The sequence below is a fragment of the Hyla sarda genome, chromosome 1, assembly GCF_029499605.1.
Source record: "Hyla sarda isolate aHylSar1 chromosome 1, aHylSar1.hap1, whole genome shotgun sequence".
In the NCBI taxonomy this organism is placed as follows: Eukaryota; Metazoa; Chordata; class Amphibia; order Anura; family Hylidae; genus Hyla; species Hyla sarda.
Window position 1 is genome coordinate 604,041,206 of NC_079189.1, and position 22,642 is coordinate 604,063,847.

Here is a 22,642-nt window from a genome sequence, read left to right on the forward strand (position 1 = left end):
GTGATGACTGGAGAGGTGACACTGCTGGGAATGCTGGGACATTATACAGTAATGGAGGGGTCTGGTGATGACTGGAGAGGTGACACTGCTGGGAATGCTGGGACATTATACAGTAATGGAGGGGTCTGGTGATGACTGGAGAGGTGACACTGCTGGGACATTATACAGTAATGGAGGGGTCTGGTGATGACTGGAGAGGTGACACTGCTGGGAATGCTGGGACATTATACAGTAATGGAGGGGTTTGGTGATGACTGGAGAGGTGACACTGCTGGGAATGCTGGGACATTATACAGTAATGGAGGGGTCTGGTGATGACTGGAGAGGTGACACTGCTGGGAATGCTGGGACATTATACAGTAATGGAGGGGTCTGGTGACACTGCTGGGAATGCTGGGACATTATACTGTAATGGAGGGGTCTGGTGATGACTGGAGAGGTGACACTGCTGGGAATGCTGGGACATTATACAGTAATGGAGGGGTCTGGTGATGACTGGAGAGGTGATACTGCTGGGAATGCTGGGACATTATACAGTAATGGAGGGGTCTGGTGATGACTGGAGAGGTGACACTGCTGGGACATTATACAGTAATGGAGGGGTCTGGTGATGACTGGAGAGGTGACACTGCTGGGACATTATACTGTAATGGAGGGGTCTGGTGATGACTGGAGAGGTGACACTGCTGGGACATTATACAGTAATGGAGGGGTCTGGTGATGACTGGAGAGGTGACACTGCTGGGACATTATACAGTAATGGAGGGGTCTGGTGATGACTGGAGAGGTGACACTGCTGGGACATTATACAGTAATGGAGGGGTCTGGTGATGACTGGAGAGGTGACACTGCTGGGACATTATACAGTAATGGAGGGGTCTGGTGATGACTGGAGAGGTGACACTGCTGGGAATGCTGGGACATTATACAGTAATGGAGGGGTCTGGTGATGACAGGAGAGGTGACACTGCTGGGAATGCTGGGACATTATATAGTAATGGAGGGGTCTGGTGATGACTGGAGAGGTGACACTGCTGGGAATGCTGGGACATTATACAGTAATGGAGGGGTCTGGTGATGACTGGAGAGGTGACACTGCTGGGAATGCTGGGACATTATACAGTAATGGAGGGGTCTGGTGATGACTGGAGAGGTGACACTGCTGGGAATGCTGGGACATTATACAGTAATGGAGGGGTCTGGTGATGACTGGAGAGGTGACACTGCTGGGACATTATACAGTAATGGAGGGGTCTGGTGATGACTGGAGAGGTGACACTGCTGGGAATGCTGGGACATTATACAGTAATGGGGGGGTCTGGTGATGACTGGAGAGGTGACACTGCTGGGACATTATACAGTAATGGAGGGGTCTGGTGATGACTGGAGAGGTGACACTGCTGGGAATGCTGGGACATTATACAGTAATGGAGGGTCTGGTGATGACTGGAGAGGTGACACTACTGGGAATGCTGGGACATTATACAGTAATGGAGGGGTCTGGTGATGACAGGAGAGGTGACACTGCTGGGAATGCTGGGACATTATACAGTAATGGAGGGGTCTGGTGATGACTGGAGAGGTGACACTGCTGGGAATGCTGGGACATTATACAGTAATGGAGGGGTCTGGTGATGACTGGAGAGGTGACACTGCTGGGACATTATACAGTAATGGAGGGGTCTGGTGATGACTGGAGAGGTGACACTGCTGGGAATGCTGGGACATTATACAGTAATGGAGGGGTCTGGTGATGACTGGAGAGGTGACACTGCTGGGAATGCTGGGACATTATACAGTAATGGAGGGGTCTGGTGATGACTGGAGAGGTGACACTGCTGGGACATTATACAGTAATGGAGGGGTCTGGTGATGACTGGAGAGGTGACACTGCTGGGAATGCTGGGACATTATACAGTAATGGAGGGGTTTGGTGATGACTGGAGAGGTGACACTGCTGGGAATGCTGGGACATTATACAGTAATGGAGGGGTCTGGTGATGACTGGAGAGGTGACACTGCTGGGAATGCTGGGACATTATACAGTAATGGAGGGGTCTGGTGACACTGCTGGGAATGCTGGGACATTATACTGTAATGGAGGGGTCTGGTGATGACTGGAGAGGTGACACTGCTGGGAATGCTGGGACATTATACAGTAATGGAGGGGTCTGGTGATGACTGGAGAGGTGATACTGCTGGGAATGCTGGGACATTATACAGTAATGGAGGGGTCTGTTGATGACTGGAGAGGTGACACTGCTGGGACATTATACAGTAATGGAGGGGTCTGGTGATGACTGGAGAGGTGACACTGCTGGGACATTATACTGTAATGGAGGGGTCTGGTGATGACTGGAGAGGTGACACTGCTGGGACATTATACAGTAATGGAGGGGTCTGGTGATGACTGGAGAGGTGACACTGCTGGGACATTATACAGTAATGGAGGGGTCTGGTGATGACTGGAGAGGTGACACTGCTGGGACATTATACAGTAATGGAGGGGTCTGGTGATGACTGGAGAGGTGACACTGCTGGGACATTATACAGTAATGGAGGGGTCTGGTGATGACTGGAGAGGTGACACTGCTGGGAATGCTGGGACATTATACAGTAATGGAGGGGTCTGGTGATGACAGGAGAGGTGACACTGCTGGGAATGCTGGGACATTATATAGTAATGGAGGGGTCTGGTGATGACTGGAGAGGTGACACTGCTGGGAATGCTGGGACATTATACAGTAATGGAGGGGTCTGGTGATGACTGGAGAGGTGACACTGCTGGGAATGCTGGGACATTATACAGTAATGGAGGGGTCTGGTGATGACTGGAGAGGTGACACTGCTGGGAATGCTGGGACATTATACAGTAATGGAGGGGTCTGGTGATGACTGGAGAGGTGACACTGCTGGGAATGCTGGGACATTATACAGTAATGGAGGGGTCTGGTGATGACTGGAGAGGTGACACTGCTGGGACATTATACAGTAATGGAGGGGTCTGGTGATGACTGGAGAGGTGACACTGCTGGGACATTATACAGTAATGGAGGGGTCTGGTGATGACTGGAGAGGTGATACTGCTGGGAATGCTGGGACATTATACAGTAATGGAGGGGTCTGGTGATGACTGGAGAGGTGACAATGCTGGGACATTATACAGTAATGGAGGGGTCTGGTGATGACTGGAGAGGTGACACTGCTGGGAATGCTGGGACATTATACAGTAATGGAGGAGTCTGGTGATGACTGGAGAGGTGACCCTGCTGGGACATTATACAGTAATGGAGGGGTCTGGTGATGACTGGAGAGGTGACACTGCTGGGAATGCTGGGACATTATACAGTAATGGAGGGGTCTGGTGATGACTGGAGAGGTGACACTGCTGGGAATGCTGGGACATAATACAGTAATGGAGGGGTCTGGTGATGACTGGAGAGGTGACACTGCTGGGAATGCTGGGACATTATACAGTAATGGAGGGGTCTGGTGATGACTGGAGAGGTGACACTGCTGGGAATGCTGGGACATTATACAGTAATGGAGGGGTCTGGTGATGACTGGAGAGGTGACACTGCTGGGACATTATACAGTAATGGAGGGGTCTGGTGATGACTGGAGAGGTGACACTGCTGGGAATGCTGGGACATTATACAGTAATGGAGGGGTCTGGTGATGACTGGAGAGGTGACACTGCTGGGAATGCTGGGACATTATACAGTAATGGAGGGGTCTGGTGATGACTGGAGAGGTGACACTGCTGGGACATTATACAGTAATGGAGGGGTCTGGTGATGACTGGAGAGGTGACACTGCTGGGACATTATACAGTAATGGAGGGGTCTGGTGATGACTGGAGAGGTGACACTGCTGGGAATGCTGGGACATTATACAGTAATGGAGGGGTCTGGTGATGACTGGAGAGGTGACACTGCTGGGAATGCTGGGACATAATACAGTAATGGAGGGGTCTGGTGATGACTGGAGAGGTGACACTGCTGGGAATGCTGGGACATTATACAGTAATGGAGGGGTCTGGTGATGACTGGAGAGGTGACACTGCTGGGAATGCTGGGACATTATACAGTAATGGAGGGATCTGGTGATGACTGGAGAGGTGACACTGCTGGGACATTATACAGTAATGGAGGGGTCTGGTGATGACTGGAGAGGTGACACTGCTGGGAATGCTGGGACATTATACAGTAATGGAGGGGTCTGGTGATGACTGGAGAGGTGACACTGCTGGGAATGCTGGGACATTATACAGTAATGGGGGGGTCTGGTGATGACTGGAGAGGTGACACTGCTGGGACATTATACAGTAATGGAGGGGTCTGGTGATGACTGGAGAGGTGACACTGCTGGGAATGCTGGGACATTATACAGTAATGGAGGGTCTGGTGATGACTGGAGAGGTGACACTACTGGGAATGCTGGGACATTATACAGTAATGGAGGGGTCTGGTGATGACAGGAGAGGTGACACTGCTGGGAATGCTGGGACATTATACAGTAATGGAGGGGTCTGGTGATGACTGGAGAGGTGACACTGCTGGGAATGCTGGGACATTATACAGTAATGGAGGGGTCTGGTGATGACTGGAGAGGTGACACTGCTGGGACATTATACAGTAATGGAGGGGTCTGGTGATGACTGGAGAGGTGACACTGCTGGGAATGCTGGGACATTATACAGTAATGGAGGGGTCTGGTGATGACTGGAGAGGTGACACTGCTGGGAATGCTGGGACATTATACAGTAATGGAGGGGTCTGGTGATGACTGGAGAGGTGACACTGCTGGGACATTATACAGTAATGGAGGGGTCTGGTGATGACTGGAGAGGTGACACTGCTGGGAATGCTGGGACATTATACAGTAATGGAGGGGTTTGGTGATGACTGGAGAGGTGACACTGCTGGGAATGCTGGGACATTATACAGTAATGGAGGGGTCTGGTGATGACTGGAGAGGTGACACTGCTGGGAATGCTGGGACATTATACAGTAATGGAGGGGTCTGGTGACACTGCTGGGAATGCTGGGACATTATACTGTAATGGAGGGGTCTGGTGATGACTGGAGAGGTGACACTGCTGGGAATGCTGGGACATTATACAGTAATGGAGGGGTCTGGTGATGACTGGAGAGGTGATACTGCTGGGAATGCTGGGACATTATACAGTAATGGAGGGGTCTGTTGATGACTGGAGAGGTGACACTGCTGGGACATTATACAGTAATGGAGGGGTCTGGTGATGACTGGAGAGGTGACACTGCTGGGACATTATACTGTAATGGAGGGGTCTGGTGATGACTGGAGAGGTGACACTGCTGGGACATTATACAGTAATGGAGGGGTCTGGTGATGACTGGAGAGGTGACACTGCTGGGACATTATACAGTAATGGAGGGGTCTGGTGATGACTGGAGAGGTGACACTGCTGGGACATTATACAGTAATGGAGGGGTCTGGTGATGACTGGAGAGGTGACACTGCTGGGACATTATACAGTAATGGAGGGGTCTGGTGATGACTGGAGAGGTGACACTGCTGGGAATGCTGGGACATTATACAGTAATGGAGGGGTCTGGTGATGACAGGAGAGGTGACACTGCTGGGAATGCTGGGACATTATATAGTAATGGAGGGGTCTGGTGATGACTGGAGAGGTGACACTGCTGGGAATGCTGGGACATTATACAGTAATGGAGGGGTCTGGTGATGACTGGAGAGGTGACACTGCTGGGAATGCTGGGACATTATACAGTAATGGAGGGGTCTGGTGATGACTGGAGAGGTGACACTGCTGGGAATGCTGGGACATTATACAGTAATGGAGGGGTCTGGTGATGACTGGAGAGGTGACACTGCTGGGAATGCTGGGACATTATACAGTAATGGAGGGGTCTGGTGATGACTGGAGAGGTGACACTGCTGGGACATTATACAGTAATGGAGGGGTCTGGTGATGACTGGAGAGGTGACACTGCTGGGACATTATACAGTAATGGAGGGGTCTGGTGATGACTGGAGAGGTGATACTGCTGGGAATGCTGGGACATTATACAGTAATGGAGGGGTCTGGTGATGACTGGAGAGGTGACAATGCTGGGACATTATACAGTAATGGAGGGGTCTGGTGATGACTGGAGAGGTGACACTGCTGGGAATGCTGGGACATTATACAGTAATGGAGGAGTCTGGTGATGACTGGAGAGGTGACCCTGCTGGGACATTATACAGTAATGGAGGGGTCTGGTGATGACTGGAGAGGTGACACTGCTGGGAATGCTGGGACATTATACAGTAATGGAGGGGTCTGGTGATGACTGGAGAGGTGACACTGCTGGGAATGCTGGGACATAATACAGTAATGGAGGGGTCTGGTGATGACTGGAGAGGTGACACTGCTGGGAATGCTGGGACATTATACAGTAATGGAGGGGTCTGGTGATGACTGGAGAGGTGACACTGCTGGGAATGCTGGGACATTATACAGTAATGGAGGGGTCTGGTGATGACTGGAGAGGTGACACTGCTGGGACATTATACAGTAATGGAGGGGTCTGGTGATGACTGGAGAGGTGACACTGCTGGGAATGCTGGGACATTATACAGTAATGGAGGGGTCTGGTGATGACTGGAGAGGTGACACTGCTGGGAATGCTGGGACATTATACAGTAATGGAGGGGTCTGGTGATGACTGGAGAGGTGACACTGCTGGGACATTATACAGTAATGGAGGGGTCTGGTGATGACTGGAGAGGTGACACTGCTGGGACATTATACAGTAATGGAGGGGTCTGGTGATGACTGGAGAGGTGACACTGCTGGGAATGCTGGGACATTATACAGTAATGGAGGGGTCTGGTGATGACTGGAGAGGTGACACTGCTGGGAATGCTGGGACATAATACAGTAATGGAGGGGTCTGGTGATGACTGGAGAGGTGACACTGCTGGGAATGCTGGGACATTATACAGTAATGGAGGGGTCTGGTGATGACTGGAGAGGTGACACTGCTGGGAATGCTGGGACATTATACAGTAATGGAGGGATCTGGTGATGACTGGAGAGGTGACACTGCTGGGACATTATACAGTAATGGAGGGGTCTGGTGATGACTGGAGAGGTGACACTGCTGGGAATGCTGGGACATTATACAGTAATGGAGGGGTCTGGTGATGACTGGAGAGGTGACACTGCTGGGACATTATACAGTAATGGAGGGGTCTGGTGATGACTGGAGAGGTGACACTGCTGGGACATTATACAGTAATGGAGGGGTCTGGTGATGACTGGAGAGGTGACACTGCTGGGAATGCTGGGACATTATACAGTAATGGAGGGGTCTGGTGATGACTGGAGAGGTGACACTGCTGGGAATGCTGGGACATTATACAGTAATGGAGGGGTCTGGTGATGACTGGAGAGGTGACACTGCTGGGACATTATACAGTAATGGAGGGGTCTGGTGATGACTGGAGAGGTGACACTGCTGGGACATTATACATGTCTATACATAGACATTACATGTTGTCTGGATCTTCTCACAGTTTTCTGGCTATGGAGACTGCTGGTTGGAATAAGGAACCAACAGGTTGGATTTATATCCATCTGATCCTTTATTTCCCCCGAGACAAACCCCAGAGGTGTCTGGCAGGAGCTGATCTCCTCCACTGACACAACCTGAAGCCTGTCTAGCCATGGGGGATATACATGTGTATGAGGGTCCTGAGGTTATTCATCCATCATCTAATATCTATGTCCATCTTCTAGGAGACCTGCAGCTATGGGGCTCAGATAACTCCTCCTGTCATTTTTGGTCCTCATACTTCTTCTTAGCTCAGATAAAACATTCCAGGTGACTTTTTCTACTGTCTGATGACTTTTACAATATTTATTTTAAATTTTATAAATCAGGGAGAAGATCTGAACAACATTAATGCTCCAGAGACAGAGGACATTCCTATAGGGAAAGATCTGATCTATATTAATGCTACAGACATAAAGGAAGAAGATACAGATGTGAGCGGTGATGAGCAGTATAAGGAGGACATTCCTACAAGGAAAGATCTGAACTATATTAATGCTACAGAAATGAAGAAGGAAAAAGAAGAGACAGATGTGAGCGGTGATGAGCAGTATAAGGAGGACATTCCTACAGGGAACAGTTTGACCCATATTAATGCTCCAGACATAACAGTAAAAGAAGAGACAGATGTGAGCAGTGATGAGCAGTATAAGGAGGACATTCCTACAGAGAAAGATCTGATCTATATTAATACTACAGACATAAAGGAAGAAGGAGAGACAGATGTGAGCGGTAATGAGCAGTATAAGGGGGACATTCCTACAGAGAAAGATCTGATCTATATGAATGTTACAGATGTAAAGGTAAAAGAAGAAGAAGAAGAGACAGATGTGAGCGGTGATGAGCAGTATAAGGAGGACATTCCTACAGGGAAAGATCTGATCTATATTAATGCTACAGAAATAAAGGAAGAAGAAGAGACAGATCTGAGCGGTGATGAGCAGTATAAGGGGGACATTCCTACAGAGAAAGATCTGAACTATATTGATGCTTTAGACATAAAGGTAAAAGAAGAAGAAGAAGAGACAGATGTGAGCGGTGATGAGCAGTATAAGGAGGACATTCCTACAATTATCCGCCCAGGTGGGTAGTAACCACTAAATGCAGAGAACAGTCACAGATTCTTCTCAAGTCACTGTATATTTCCCCCCCCCATTCAGCTAAAATAAATACTAATAATGGCATGGGTGTAGGAGATAATACATGATGTGCATTTGTAATATGGATGTAAAAATCTAACTTTAATATGGACTTGAAAAAAGCCGTCAGTTGTAGATACACAATGGCGGAGTCCTGTGATTTAAATACCATATTGTATCCTCTGCTATAGTTGATGCAATAGGGTCTGATCTGCCTTGGCTGTAGCCAGGTTTATGACTTATGGATTTTTCAGTGCTGTTGGATAGGAGTGTGGTGGGGCTCTAGAGCCCCACCACACTCCTATCCAACAGCACTGAAAAACCCATAGGGTATATTATGTGTAATTAAAGGGGTACTCCGCCCCTGGACATCTTATCCCCCTATCCAAAGGATAGGGGATAAGATGCCTGATCTGGGACTCACCACGATCTCTGTGCAGCATGTTTAGAATGCTGGGTTCCTGCGGCAGGAAACGTGATGTCATGCCACGCCCCCTCCATTCATGTCTATTAGAGGGGGTGTGACTGCCATCACGAGGGCCGTCATTGACATTAATAGAGGGGGCAGGGGGTTTGGGGTCCCAGCGGCAGGACAACCCCTGCGATCAGAAATCTTATCCCCTATCCTTTGGATAGGGGATAAGATGTCAAGGGGTGGAGTACCCCTTTAACTACTTCTGTATTAAAGGATGGTGAGAATGTCAAATGCTGCACTTATAAAGTTGACGTTAGAAATGTACAAAAAAAACGACTATAAACGTATGCAATTTTTTAAAGAAATTTTTTTTTGTACTCAAAAATAATAATCTGTTTTATTTTTGCAGATGACTGTACTCAGAGCTCAGGGGGACACCTGATATGTTCAGATTTTAAGGCAGCCCTTTACAGGAAAGATCTGTCATCTGATCCTGTGATACCCATCCTGTCTTCTGATTCATCACGGACTGTTACACAAAAGAAAAGTTACTGTAAGGATGATAAAGAGATAAGAGCTCATACAGTAAAGAAGCCATATCCGTGCTCAGAATGTGGTAAATGTTTTACTTTTACATCAGATCTTGCTAGACATCAAAAAACTCACACAGGGGAGAAGCCATTTCTATGTTCAGAATGTGGAAAATGTTTTACTCAAAAATCTCATCTTGTTGAACATCAAAAAACTCACACAGGAGAGAAGCCGTTTTCGTGCTCAGACTGTGGGAAATGTTTTACTCTGAAATCAACCCTTTTTGAACATCAAAAAATCCACACAGGAGAGAAACCGTTTTCATGCCCAGAGTGTGGGAAATATTTTGCTCGGAAATCAGATCTTGTTAAACATCAAAAGATTCACACAGGACAGAAGCCGTTTTTATGCCCAGAATGTGGGAAATGTTTTACACTAAAAACGTGTCTTGTTCAACATCAGAGAACTCACGCAGGAGAGAAGCTATTTTCATGTTCAGAATGTGGAAAAGGTTTTTCTTCAAAATCATATCTTGTTTACCATCAAAAAACTCACACAGGGAAGAAGCCTTTTTCATGTTCGGAATGTGAAAAAGGTTTTACTTCAAAGTCATATCTTATTTACCATCAAAAAACTCACACAGGGGAGAATCCATTTTCATGTTCAGAATGTGGGAAAAGTTTTACATCAAAATCAAATCTTGTTTACCATCAAAAAACTCACACAGGGGAGAAGCCATTTTCATGTTCAGAGTGTGAAAAAAGTTTTAATACGAAAACAAAGCTTGTTTATCATCAAAAATATCACAAAGGAGAGAAGCCATTTTCCTGCCCAGAATGTGGGAAATGTTTTACTCTTAAATCAGAGCTAGTTGTACATCAGAGAACTCACACAGGAGAGAAGCCATTTTCATGTTTAGAATGTGGGAAATGTTTTATTTCAAGATCAAATTTAGTTTACCATAAAAAAACTCACACAGGAGTGAAGCCATTTTCATGTTCAGAATGTGGAAAATGTTTTATTCAGAAATCAGCTCTTTTTCGGCATCAAAAAACTCACACAGGGGAGAAGCCATTTTCATGTTCGGAATGTGAAAAAAGTTTTACTACTAAATCAAATCTTGTTAGCCATCAAAAATCTCACACAGGGGAGAAGCCATTTTTATGCCAAGAATGTGGGAAATGTTTTACTCATAAATCACAGCTTGTTGACCATCAAAAATTTCACAAAGGAGAGAAGCCCTTTTCATGTTCAGAATGCAGAAAATGTTTTACTCAGAAATCAGATCTTGTTAGACATCAAAAAATTCACACAGGAGAGAAGCCATTTTCATGTTCAAAATGTGGGAAATGTTTTACTCAGAAATCAGATGTTGATAAACATGAAAAGACTCACACTGGAGAGAAGCCATTTTCATGTTCAGAATGTGAAAAAAGTTTTACATCAAAGTCAAATCTTGTTAACCATAAAAAATCTCACACAGCGGAGAATCAATTTTTATGCCAAGAATATGGGAAATATTTTACTCATGAATCACAGCTTGATGACCATGTGACTACTCACACATGAAAGAAATTTTTTATGTTCATAATGTGGAAAATGTTTTACCTAGACATTAAATCCTGTTGCACACAGATGTGAACCAATTTTCATGCCCAGAATGTAGGACATAGTTATCATAGAATTCACACAGAAAAGCCATTTTCATGTCAAGAATGTAGGAAATGTTTTACTTTAGAAACTACGTGTTCTTAAACACCAAAGAAACTCACACACAAGAATGTAGCCTTTTAACTTATTTTATTGTCAAATACAAAAACTAGGGAAAGCATTTTAGAGTAATACATTGAAAAAGTTATGAATTAAAACAGTCTGTTTTACAAAATGTAAATAAAATCCTCATTACACATCTGTATATATGTCAACCAGGTCCCAAACATTGTTACACATTTTTAATAAAAATGTTGCTTTTCAAACTTAGTCTTAATCCGTCCATCTTATCCTTTTAATCTTGTATAGTATGAAGAGTCACCCCATAACAATGTACAGTGATGATGTATCCACTGCTGGGGGGGTTGGGGGTTATGGAAGCAATAGCAGGGGGTGAATGGAGGCAAAAGCGAGGGGTGGGGAGGTGAATGTAGGTGGGGGAGTTAAAGGGAGGAAATAGCAAGGGGTGGTAGGTGAATGGAGGCAATAGCGAGGGGAGGGGAGGTGAATGTAGGTGGGGGAGTTAAAGGGAGGAAATAGAAAGGGGTGGTGGGTGAATGGAGGCAATAGCAAGGGGTTGGGGTGAATGGAGGCAATAGCAAGGGGTGGTAGGTGAATGGAGGCAATAGCGAGGGGTGGGAGGGTGAATGAAGGTGGATGCAGGGAGGTAAATGGAGGCAATAGCGAGGGGTGCAGGGGTGAGTTGTGGTAATAGGCAATAGCAAGGGGGGGTGAATGGAGGTGGGGAGAGGTAAAGGGAGGCAATAATGAGTGGGGGTGAATGGTAGCAATGCTGGGGGGGAAATGGAGGCAATAGCGAAGGGTGGGGGGGTGAATGGAGGCAAAAGCGAGGGGTGGGGAGGTGAATGGAGGTAATAGCGAGGGGAGGAGAGGTGTGGGTGAGTAAAGGGAGGCAATAGCGAGGGGTGGGGGGTGAATGGAGGCAATAGCACTGGGGGGCAAAGTGGGTGGAAGCAATGTAGGAGGCAGAAGTCAATGCGGGTGGCCAGAAGCAACGTGGGTGGCTGAAGGCAAAGGGGGTGAGTGGTTGGTTGGCCAGTGGCAATAGTGGTAAGTAGGTAGGTAAGAGGCAGGAGACAATTGTGTGTGTGCGTGTGAGGCTGATGCAAGTACGTATGACCCTGTAGGGAGAAAGGGTCCTCAATACAAGAACAACTTAACCCCTGGGCCAAAGCCTAGAATTACAAACACCCCTATTACAGTCATGGCCATAAATGTTGGCACCCCTGAAGTTTTTCTAGAAAATGAAGTATTTCTCACAGAAAAGGATTGCAGTAACACATGTTTTGCTATACACATGTTTATTCCCTTTGTGTGTATTGGAACTAAACCAAAAAAGGGAGGAAAAAAAGCAAATTGGACATAATGTCACCAAACTCCAAAAATGGTCTGGACAAAATAATTGGCACCCTTATCTTAATATTTGGTTGCACACCCTTTGGAAAAAAGAACTGAAATCAATCACTTCCTATAACCATCAATAAGCTTCTCACACCTCTCAGCCGGAATGTTGGACCACTCTTCCTTTACAAACTGCTCCAGGTCTCTCTTATTGGAAGGCGCCTTTTCCCAACAGCAATTTTAAGATCTCTCCACAGGTGATCAATGGGATTTAGATCTGGACTCATTGCTGACACTTCAGAACTCTCCAGCGCTTTGTTGCCATCCATTTCTGACGTATGTTTGGGGTCATTGTCCTGCTGGAAGACCCAAGATCTCAGACACAAACCCAGCTTTCTGACACTGGGCTGTACAGTGCGACCCAAAATCCATTGGTAATCCTCAGATTTCATGATGCCTTGTACACATTCAAGGCACCCAGTGTCAGAGGCAGCAAAACAACCCCAAAACATCATTGACCCTCCACCATATTTCACTGTAGGTACTGTGTTCTTTTCTTTGTAGGCCTCATTCTGTTTTCGGTAAACAGTAGAATGATGTGCTTTACCAAAAAGTTCCATCTTGGTCTCATCTGTCCACAGACGTTTTCCCAGAAGGATTTTGGCTTACTCAAGTTCATTTTGGCAAAATGTAGTCTTTCTTTTTTATGTCTCTGTGTCAGCTGTGGGGTCCTCCTGGGTCTCCTCCATAGTGTTTCATTTCATTTAAATGTTGACGGATAGTTCGCGCTGACACTGATGCTCCCTGAGCCTGCAGGACAGCTTGAATATCTTTGGAACTTGTTTGGGGCTGCTTTTCCACCATTCAGACTATCCTGCATTGACACCTTTCATCAATTTTTCTCTTCCGTCCACGCCCAGGGAGATTAGCTACAGTGCCATGGGTTGCAAACTTCTTGATAATGTTGCTCACTGTGGCCAAATCTAGATCTCTGGAGATGGACTTGTAACCTTGAGATTGTTGATATTTTTCCACGATTTTGGTTCTCAAGTCCTCAGACAGTTCTCTTCTCTTTCTGTTGTCCATGCTTAGTGTGGCACACACAAACACACAATGCAAAGACTAAGTGAACTTCTCTCCTTTTTATCTGCTTTCAGGTGTGTTTTTTATATTGCCCCCACCTGTTACTTTCCCCAGGTGAGTTTAAAGGAGCATCACATGCTTAAAACAATTTTGTCCAGACCATTTTTGGAGTTTGGTGTGACATTATGTCCAATTTGCTTTTTTTCCTCTCTTTTTTTTTTTTGTTTAGATCCAATACACACAAAGGGAATAAACGTGTATAGTAAAACATGTGTTACTGCAATCCTTTTCTTTTCTGTGAAAAATACTTCATTTTCTAGAAAATTTTAAGGGGTGGCAACATTTACGGCCATCACTGTATACTGCTCTACTGTGTACACATACAGCTCAGCTACATGCACACTACACATATACAGCACTACTGTGTACACATACAGCTCAGCTACATGCACACTACACATATACAGCACTACTGTGTACACATACAGCTCAGCTACATGTACATTACACATATACAGCTTTACTGTGTACACATACAGCTCAGCTACATGTACATTACACATATACAGCTCTACTGTGTACACATACAGCTCAGCTACATGCACATTACACATATACAGCACTACTGTGTACACATACAGCTCAGCTACATGCACATTACACATATACAGCACTACTGTGTACACATACAGCTCAGCTACATGTACATTACACATATACAGCTCTACTGTGTACACATACAGCTCAGCTACATGTACATTACACATATACAGCTCTACTGTGTACACATACAGCTCAGATACATGCACATTACACATATACAGCACTACTGTGTACACATACAGCTCAGCTACATGTACATTACACATATACAGCTCTACTGTGTACACATACAGCTCAGTTACATGTACATTACACATATACAGCTCTACTATGTACACATACAGCTCAGCTACATGTACATTACACATATACAGCTCTACTGTGTACACATACAGCTCAGCTACATGCACATTACACATATACAGCTCTACTGTGTACACATACAGCTCAGCTACATGTACATTACACATATACAGCTCTACTGTGTACACATACAGCTCAGCTACATGCACACTACACATATACAGCACTACTGTGTACACATACAGCTCAGCTACATGTACATTACACATATACAGCTTTACTGTGTACACATACAGCTCAGCTACATGTACATTACACATATACAGCTCTACTGTGTACACATACAGCTCAGCTACATGCACATTACACATATACAGCACTACTGTGTACACATACAGCTCAGCTACATGCACATTACACATATACAGCACTACTGTGTACACATACAGCTCAGCTACATGTACATTACACATATACAGCTCTACTGTGTACACATACAGCTCAGCTACATGCACACTACACATATACAGCACTACTGTGTACACATACAGCTCAGCTACATGTACATTACACATATACAGCTCTACTGTGTATACATACAGCTCAGCTACATGTACATTACACATATACAGCTCTACTGTGTACACATACAGCTCAGCTACATGCACATTACACATATACAGCACTACTGTGTACACATACAGCTCAGCTACATGCATATTACACATATACAGCTCTACTGTGTACACATACAGCTCAGCTACATGTACGTTACACATATACAGCTCTACTGTGTACACATACAGCTCAGCTACATGCACATTACACATATACAGCACTACTGTGTACACATACAGCTCAGCTACATGCACATTACACATATACAGCTCTACTGTGTACACATACAGCTCAGCTACATGTACACTACACATATACAGCTCTACTGTGTACACATACAGCTCAGCTACATGTACATTACACATATACAGCTCTACTGTGTACATACAGCTCAGCTACATGCACATTACACATATACAGCTCTACTGTGTACACATACAGCTCAGCTACATGTACATTACACATATACAGCTCTACTGTGTACACATACAGCTCAGCTACATGTACATTACACATATACAGCACTACTGTGTACACATACAGCTCAGCTACATGTACATTACACATATACAGCTCTACTGTGTACACATACAGCTCAGCTACATGCACATTACACATATACAGCTCTACTGTGTACACATACAGCTCAGCTACATGCACATTACACATATACAGCTCTACTGTGTACACATACAGCTCAGCTACATGCACATTACACATATACAGCTCTACTGTGTACACATACAGCTCAGCTACATGCACATTACACATATACAGCTCTACTGTGTACACATACAGCTCAGCTACATGTACATTACACATATACAGCTCTACTGTGTACACATACAGCTCAGCTACATGTACATTACACATATATAGCTCTACTGTGTACACATACAGCTCAGCTACATGTACATTACACATATACAGCTCTACTGTGTACACATACAGCTCAGCTACATGCACATTACACATATACAGCTCTACTGTGTACACATACAGCTCAGCTACATGCACATTACACATATACAGCACTACTGTGTACACATACAGCTCAGCTACATGTACATTACACATATACAGCTCTACTGTGTACACATACAGCTCAGCTACATGTACATTACACATATACAGCTCTACTGTGTACACATACAGCTCAGCTACATGCACATTACACACAGCTCTGCTGCAGACATATATAACACACACATACACAGCTCTGCACCACGCACATCACACACACACAGCTCTGCTGCATACACATAACTTCAGCTCATCCAGCAGCGATCACAACCAGCACAGCAGAGTCCTGCATACACTGAGCAGATGAGCCTAGAGCAGCAGCCCCTGATCATGTGACTCCTCCTCCTCTTTCTCCATGTGACTGATCACATGACTGTGACATCATGGCAGGTGGTGTAAGCACAGGGTAAGTACACGGCTCTGTACAGTCTGCAGGTGGAGGTATGTGTGCGGTCATCAGGAGGGGTGGAGGAGGGGACATTAAAGGGGTAGTTGAGTATTTTACTGTCCCCCCCCCCATACAAAGCATAGGGCATACGTGTCAGATCACAGGGGTCTGACTGCTGTGACTGCTGCAATCTCAGAGATTCATGGAGGATGTGTGTCTCATCCAGGGCACCGTACAGGAGATCGCAGCAGTTGGACCCCTGTGATCAGACACTTTCCCTGATCCTAAGCCCCAAACTGTTTAATTGTCCCGTTCACTATTGATCGCAGTATTTAGTTAAACCGCACCCGTCAGATCCAACTAAAACATTTTTTTTTATATATCACTCAGTACCTAATCCTGACCAGGTACATGTAATTTTTATGTGTCTAGCTCCTTTATTTATTTTATTACACTTTTAATTTAGCTCCCTAGTCTTAATTTCTCTCAAAGGGAGGGGGCGTGGCCTCACTGTGCAGGTCTCCGCCCCCTCCCTCAGTATGCTGTCTGCTCACATCTCCCCTAGCATTAGCAAAACTACCACTCCCAGCATGTCCTCACTGACAGTAGCGGGACACAAGCTGACAGTGGGAGGATTTTCCCTCCAAGTGTGAGCCCTGTCAATCAAGGAAGTGTGTCCATGACATAGGTGATGATGCATGGACACAGCAGGACTAGTATGTGTCCAAGCAGGCAGGGGGGGGGGCAGTTGTTTGACTGGATTTATCAGTATGAAATACTGAAAAATGTTCTAATGAAAGCAATTGTAAAACCTATTGGTTATACATTCTTTACAACATATCAGAAGTTTTTGTACCTGACAGTGCCCCTTTACCAGAATGTTTCAGTTGCAGATAATGCGGCACCTGCCTGGTATGGTGTGGGGTGCGCTCCCTCACCTGAGCCATGAGGTAAATGTATGTCATCTTCGGGATGGTGTTATTTCTCCTCAAATGTTTCCTTATATCTCATCGAATTGTAATTGTTATTATATGGATTTTTTGTTTTACTTTTTAAATTTTTTCTTCTTTTTCTTTTTTTTTGCAGGCTCCTACAACCCAGGATCCTCTGCTGATATCTTCTATATAAGAGAAGTTTCCTGATCAACCATGGAGAGAGACAGGAACAAGATGGCCGACAGGATAATAAACCTCACCCTACAGATACTCTTCCGGCTTACTGGAGAGGTGAGGGATTCTGGGAGTGATGTCACATGACCTCATTCTTATCTTAGTAATAGATGAATATGACTGGAGAGGTGAGGGATTCTGGGAGTGATGTCACATGACCTCATTCTTATCTATGTAATAACAGATGGATATGACTGGAGAGGTGAGGGATTCTGGGAGTGATGTCACATGACCTCATTCTTATCTATGTAATAACAGATTGATATGACTGGAGAGGTGAGGGATTCTGGGAGTGATGTCACATGACCTCATTCTTATCTATGTAATAACAGATGGATATGACTGGAGAGGTGAGGGATTCTGGGAGTGATGTCACATGACCTCATTCTTATCTATGTAATAACAGATGGATATGACTGGAGAGGTGAGGGATTCTGGGAATGTATGTAGTGATATTAATGTGTCTCTCCATACACAGGATTACACAGTAGTGAAGAACTCCTCTAGTGGGCGCTGTCAGGCCCCTGTGTGTGAAAGATGGGGAAGAACCCTGAGCCCAATCCCGGGGCCCCCACCTCACTCCCTGATACATGAGGAAATGGAGGAACAGAAGATCCTAGAACTGATCAACAAGATGATGGAGCTGCTGACTGGAGAGGTGACCCTGCTGGGACATTATACAGTAATGGAGGGGTCTGGTGATGACTGGAGAGGTGACACTGCTGGGAATGCTGGGACATTATACAGTAATGGAGGGGTCTGGTGATGACTGGAGAGGTGACACTGCTGGGAATGCTGGGACATTATACTGTAATGGAGGGGTCTGGTGATGACTGGAGAGGTGACACTGCTGGGAATGCTGGGACATTATACAGTAATGGAGGGGTCTGGTGATGACTGGAGAGGTGACACTGCTGGGACATTATACAGTAATGGAGGGGTCTGGTAATGACTGGAGAGGTGACACTGCTGGGAATGCTGGGACATTATACAGTAATGGAGGGGTCTGGTGATGACTGGAGAGGTGACACTGCTGGGAATACTGGGACATTATACAGTAATGGAGGGGTCTGGTGATGACTGGAGAGGTGACACTGCTGGGACATTATACAGTAATGGAGGGTCTGGTGACGACTGGAGAGGTGACACTGCTGGGAATGCTGGGACATTATACAGTAATGGAGGGGTCTGGTGATGACTGGAGAGGTGACACTGCTGGGAATACTGGGACATTATACAGTAATGGAGGGGTCTGGTGATGACTGGAGAGGTGACACTGCTGGGACATTATACAGTAATGGAGGGGTCTGGTAATGACTGGAGAGGTGACACTGCTGGGAATGCTGGGACATTATACAGTAATGGAGGGGTCTGGTGATGACTGGAGAGGTGACACTGCTGGGAATGCTGGGACATTATACAGTAATGGAGGGTCTGGTGATGACTGGAGAGGTGACACTGCTGGGACATTATACAGTAATGGAGGGGTCTGGTGATGACTGGAGAGGTGACACTGCTGGGAATGCTGGGACATTATACAGTAATGGAGGGGTCTGGTGATGACTGGAGAGGTGACACTGCTGGGAATGCTGGGACATTATACAGTAATGGAGGGGTCTGGTGATGACTGGAGAGGTGACACTGCTGGGACATTATACAGTAATGGAGGGGTCTGTGGATTACTGAAGAGGTGACACTGCTGGGAATGCTGGGACATTATACAGTAATGGAGGGGTCTGGTGATGACTGGAGAGGTGACACTGCTGGGAATGCTGGGACATTATACAGTAATGGAGGGGTCTGGTGATGACTGGAGAGGTGACACTGCTGGGACATTATACAGTAATGGAGGGGTCTGGTGATGACTGGAGAGGTGACACTGCTGGGACATTATATAGTAATGGAGGGGTCTGGTGATGACTAGAGAGGTGACACTGCTGGGAATGCTGGGACATTATACAGTAATGGAGGGGTCTGGTGATGACTAGAGAGGTGACACTGCTGGGAATGCTGGGACATTATACAGTAATGGAGGGGTCTGGTGATGACTAGAGAGGTGACACTGCTGGGACATTATACAGTAATGGAGGGGTCTGGGGATGACTGGAGAGGTGACACTGCTGGGAATGCTGGGACATTATACAGTAATGGAGGGGTCTGGTGATGACTGGAGAGGTGACTGCTGGGACATTATACAGTAATGGAGGGGTCTGGTGATGACTGGAGAGGTGACACTGCTGGGACATTATACAGTAATGGAGGGGTCTGGTGATGACTGGAGAGGTGACACTGCTGGGAATGCTGGGACATTATACAGTAATGGAGGGGTCTGATGATGACTGGAGAGGTGACACTGCTGGGAATGCTGGGACATTATACAGTAATGGAGGGGTCTGGTGATGACTGGAGAGGTGACACTGCTGGGAATGCTGGGACATTATACAGTAATGGAGGGGTCTGGTGATGACTGGAGAGGTGACACTGCTGGGAATGCTGGGACATTATACAGTAATGGAGGGGTCTGGTGATGACTGGAGAGGTGACACTGCTGGGAATGCTGGGACATTATACAGTAATGGAGGGGTCTGGTGATGACTGGAGAGGTGACCCTGCTGGGACATTATACAGTAATGGAGGGGTCTGGTGATGACTGGAGAGGTGACACTGCTGGGAATGCTGGGACATTATACAGTAATGGAGGGGTCTGGTGATGACTGGAGAGGTGACACTGCTGGGAATGCTGGGACATTATACAGTAATGGAGGGGTCTGGTGATGACTAGAGAGGTGACACTGCTGGGAATGCTGGGACATTATACAGTAATGGAGGGGTCTGGTGATGACTAGAGAGGTGACACTGCTGGGACATTATACAGTAATGGAGGGGTCTGGTGATGACTGGAGAGGTGACACTGCTGGGAATGCTGGGACATTATACAGTAATGGAGGGGTCTGGGGATGACTCGAGAGGTGACACTGCTGGGAATGCTGGGACATTATACAGTAATGGAGGGGTCTGGTGATGACTGTAGAGGTGACACTGCTGGGACATTATACAATAATGGAGGGGTCTGGTGATGACTGGAGAGGTGACACTGCTGGGAATGCTGGGACATTATACAGTAATGGAGGGGTCTGGTGATGACTGGGGAGGTGACACTGCTGGGACATTATACAGTAATGGAGGGGTCTGGTGATGACTGGAGAGGTGACACTGCTGGGAATGCTGGGACATTATACAGTAATGGAGGGGTCTGGTGATGACTGGGGAGGTGACACTGCTGGGACATTATACAGTAATGGAGGGGTCTGGTGATGACTGGAGAGGTGACACAGCTGGGAATGCTGGGACATTATACAGTAATGGAGGGGTCTGGTGATGACTGGAGAGGTGACACTGCTGGGAATGCTGGGACATTATACAGTAATGGAGGGGTCTGGTGATGACTGGAGAGGTGACACTGCTGGGACATTATACAGTAATGGAGGGGTCTGGTGATGACTGGAGAGGTGACACTGCTGGGACATTATATAGTAATGGAGGGGTCTGGTGATGACTAGAGAGGTGACACTGCTGGGAATGCTGGGACATTATACAGTAATGGAGGGGTCTGGTGATGACTAGAGAGGTGACACTGCTGGGAATGCTGGGACATTATACAGTAATGGAGGGGTCTGGTGATGACTAGAGAGGTGACACTGCTGGGACATTATACAGTAATGGAGGGGTCTGGGGATGACTGGAGAGGTGACACTGCTGGGAATGCTGGGACATTATACAGTAATGGAGGGGTCTGGTGATGACTGTAGAGGTGACTGCTGGGACATTATACAGTAATGGAGGGGTCTGGTGATGACTGGAGAGGTGACACTGCTGGGACATTATACAGTAATGGAGGGGTCTGGTGATGACTGGAGAGGTGACACTGCTGGGACATTATACAGTAATGGAGGGGTCTGGTGATGACTGGAGAGGTGACACTGCTGGGACATTATACAGTAATGGAGGGGTCTGGTGATGACTGTAGAGGTGACACTGCTGGGAATGCTGGGACATTATACAGTAATGGAGGGGTCTGGTGATGACTGGAGAGGTGACCCTGCTGGGACATTATACAGTAATGGAGGGGTCTGGTGATGACTGGAGAGGTGACACTGCTGGGAATGCTGGGACATTATACAGTAATGGAGGGGTCTGGTGATGACTGGAGAGGTGACACTGCTGGGAATGCTGGGACATTATACAGTAATGGAGGGGTCTGGTGATGACTAGAGAGGTGACACTGCTGGGAATGCTGGGACATTATACAGTAATGGAGGGGTCTGGTGATGACTAGAGAGGTGACACTGCTGGGACATTATACAGTAATGGAGGGGTCTGGGGATGACTGGAGAGGTGACACTGCTGGGAATGCTGGGACATTATACAGTAATGGAGGGGTCTGGTGATGACTAGAGAGGTGACACTGCTGGGAATGCTGGGACATTATACAGTAATGGAGGGGTCTGGTGATGACTAGAGAGGTGACACTGCTGGGACATTATACAGTAATGGAGGGGTCTGGTGATAACTGGAGAGGTGACACTGCTGGGACATTATACAGTAATGGAGGGGTCTGGTGATGACTGGAGAGGTGACACTGCTGGGACATTATACAGTAATGGAGGGGTCTGGTGATGACTGGAGAGGTGACA

General features: G+C 46.4%; 1 protein-coding gene and 1 pseudogene across 2 annotated transcripts in view; one reads left to right on the forward strand and one right to left on the reverse strand.

Moving 5' to 3' along the window:
- The window catches only part of LOC130296495 (zinc finger protein 605-like), a 505,889-nt gene that overhangs the window by 368,693 nt on the left and 114,554 nt on the right, over nucleotides 1-22,642 (forward strand). The window contains exons 5-6 of one of the 2 annotated variants that reach the window (XM_056548085.1): nucleotides 7,934-8,687; nucleotides 9,568-9,774. In XM_056548085.1, the coding sequence (XP_056404060.1) occupies nucleotides 7,934-8,687; nucleotides 9,568-9,774 (961 nt within the window). Of the gene's footprint in view, nucleotides 1-7,933; nucleotides 8,688-9,567; nucleotides 9,775-17,645; nucleotides 18,006-18,426; nucleotides 18,607-22,642 lie in introns of those variants that run through there. The other variant, XM_056548080.1, reaches the window with a different exon arrangement.
- Nucleotides 1-22,642, reverse strand: part of LOC130297364 (zinc finger protein ZFP2-like) — a 322,941-nt pseudogene that overhangs the window by 147,944 nt on the left and 152,355 nt on the right.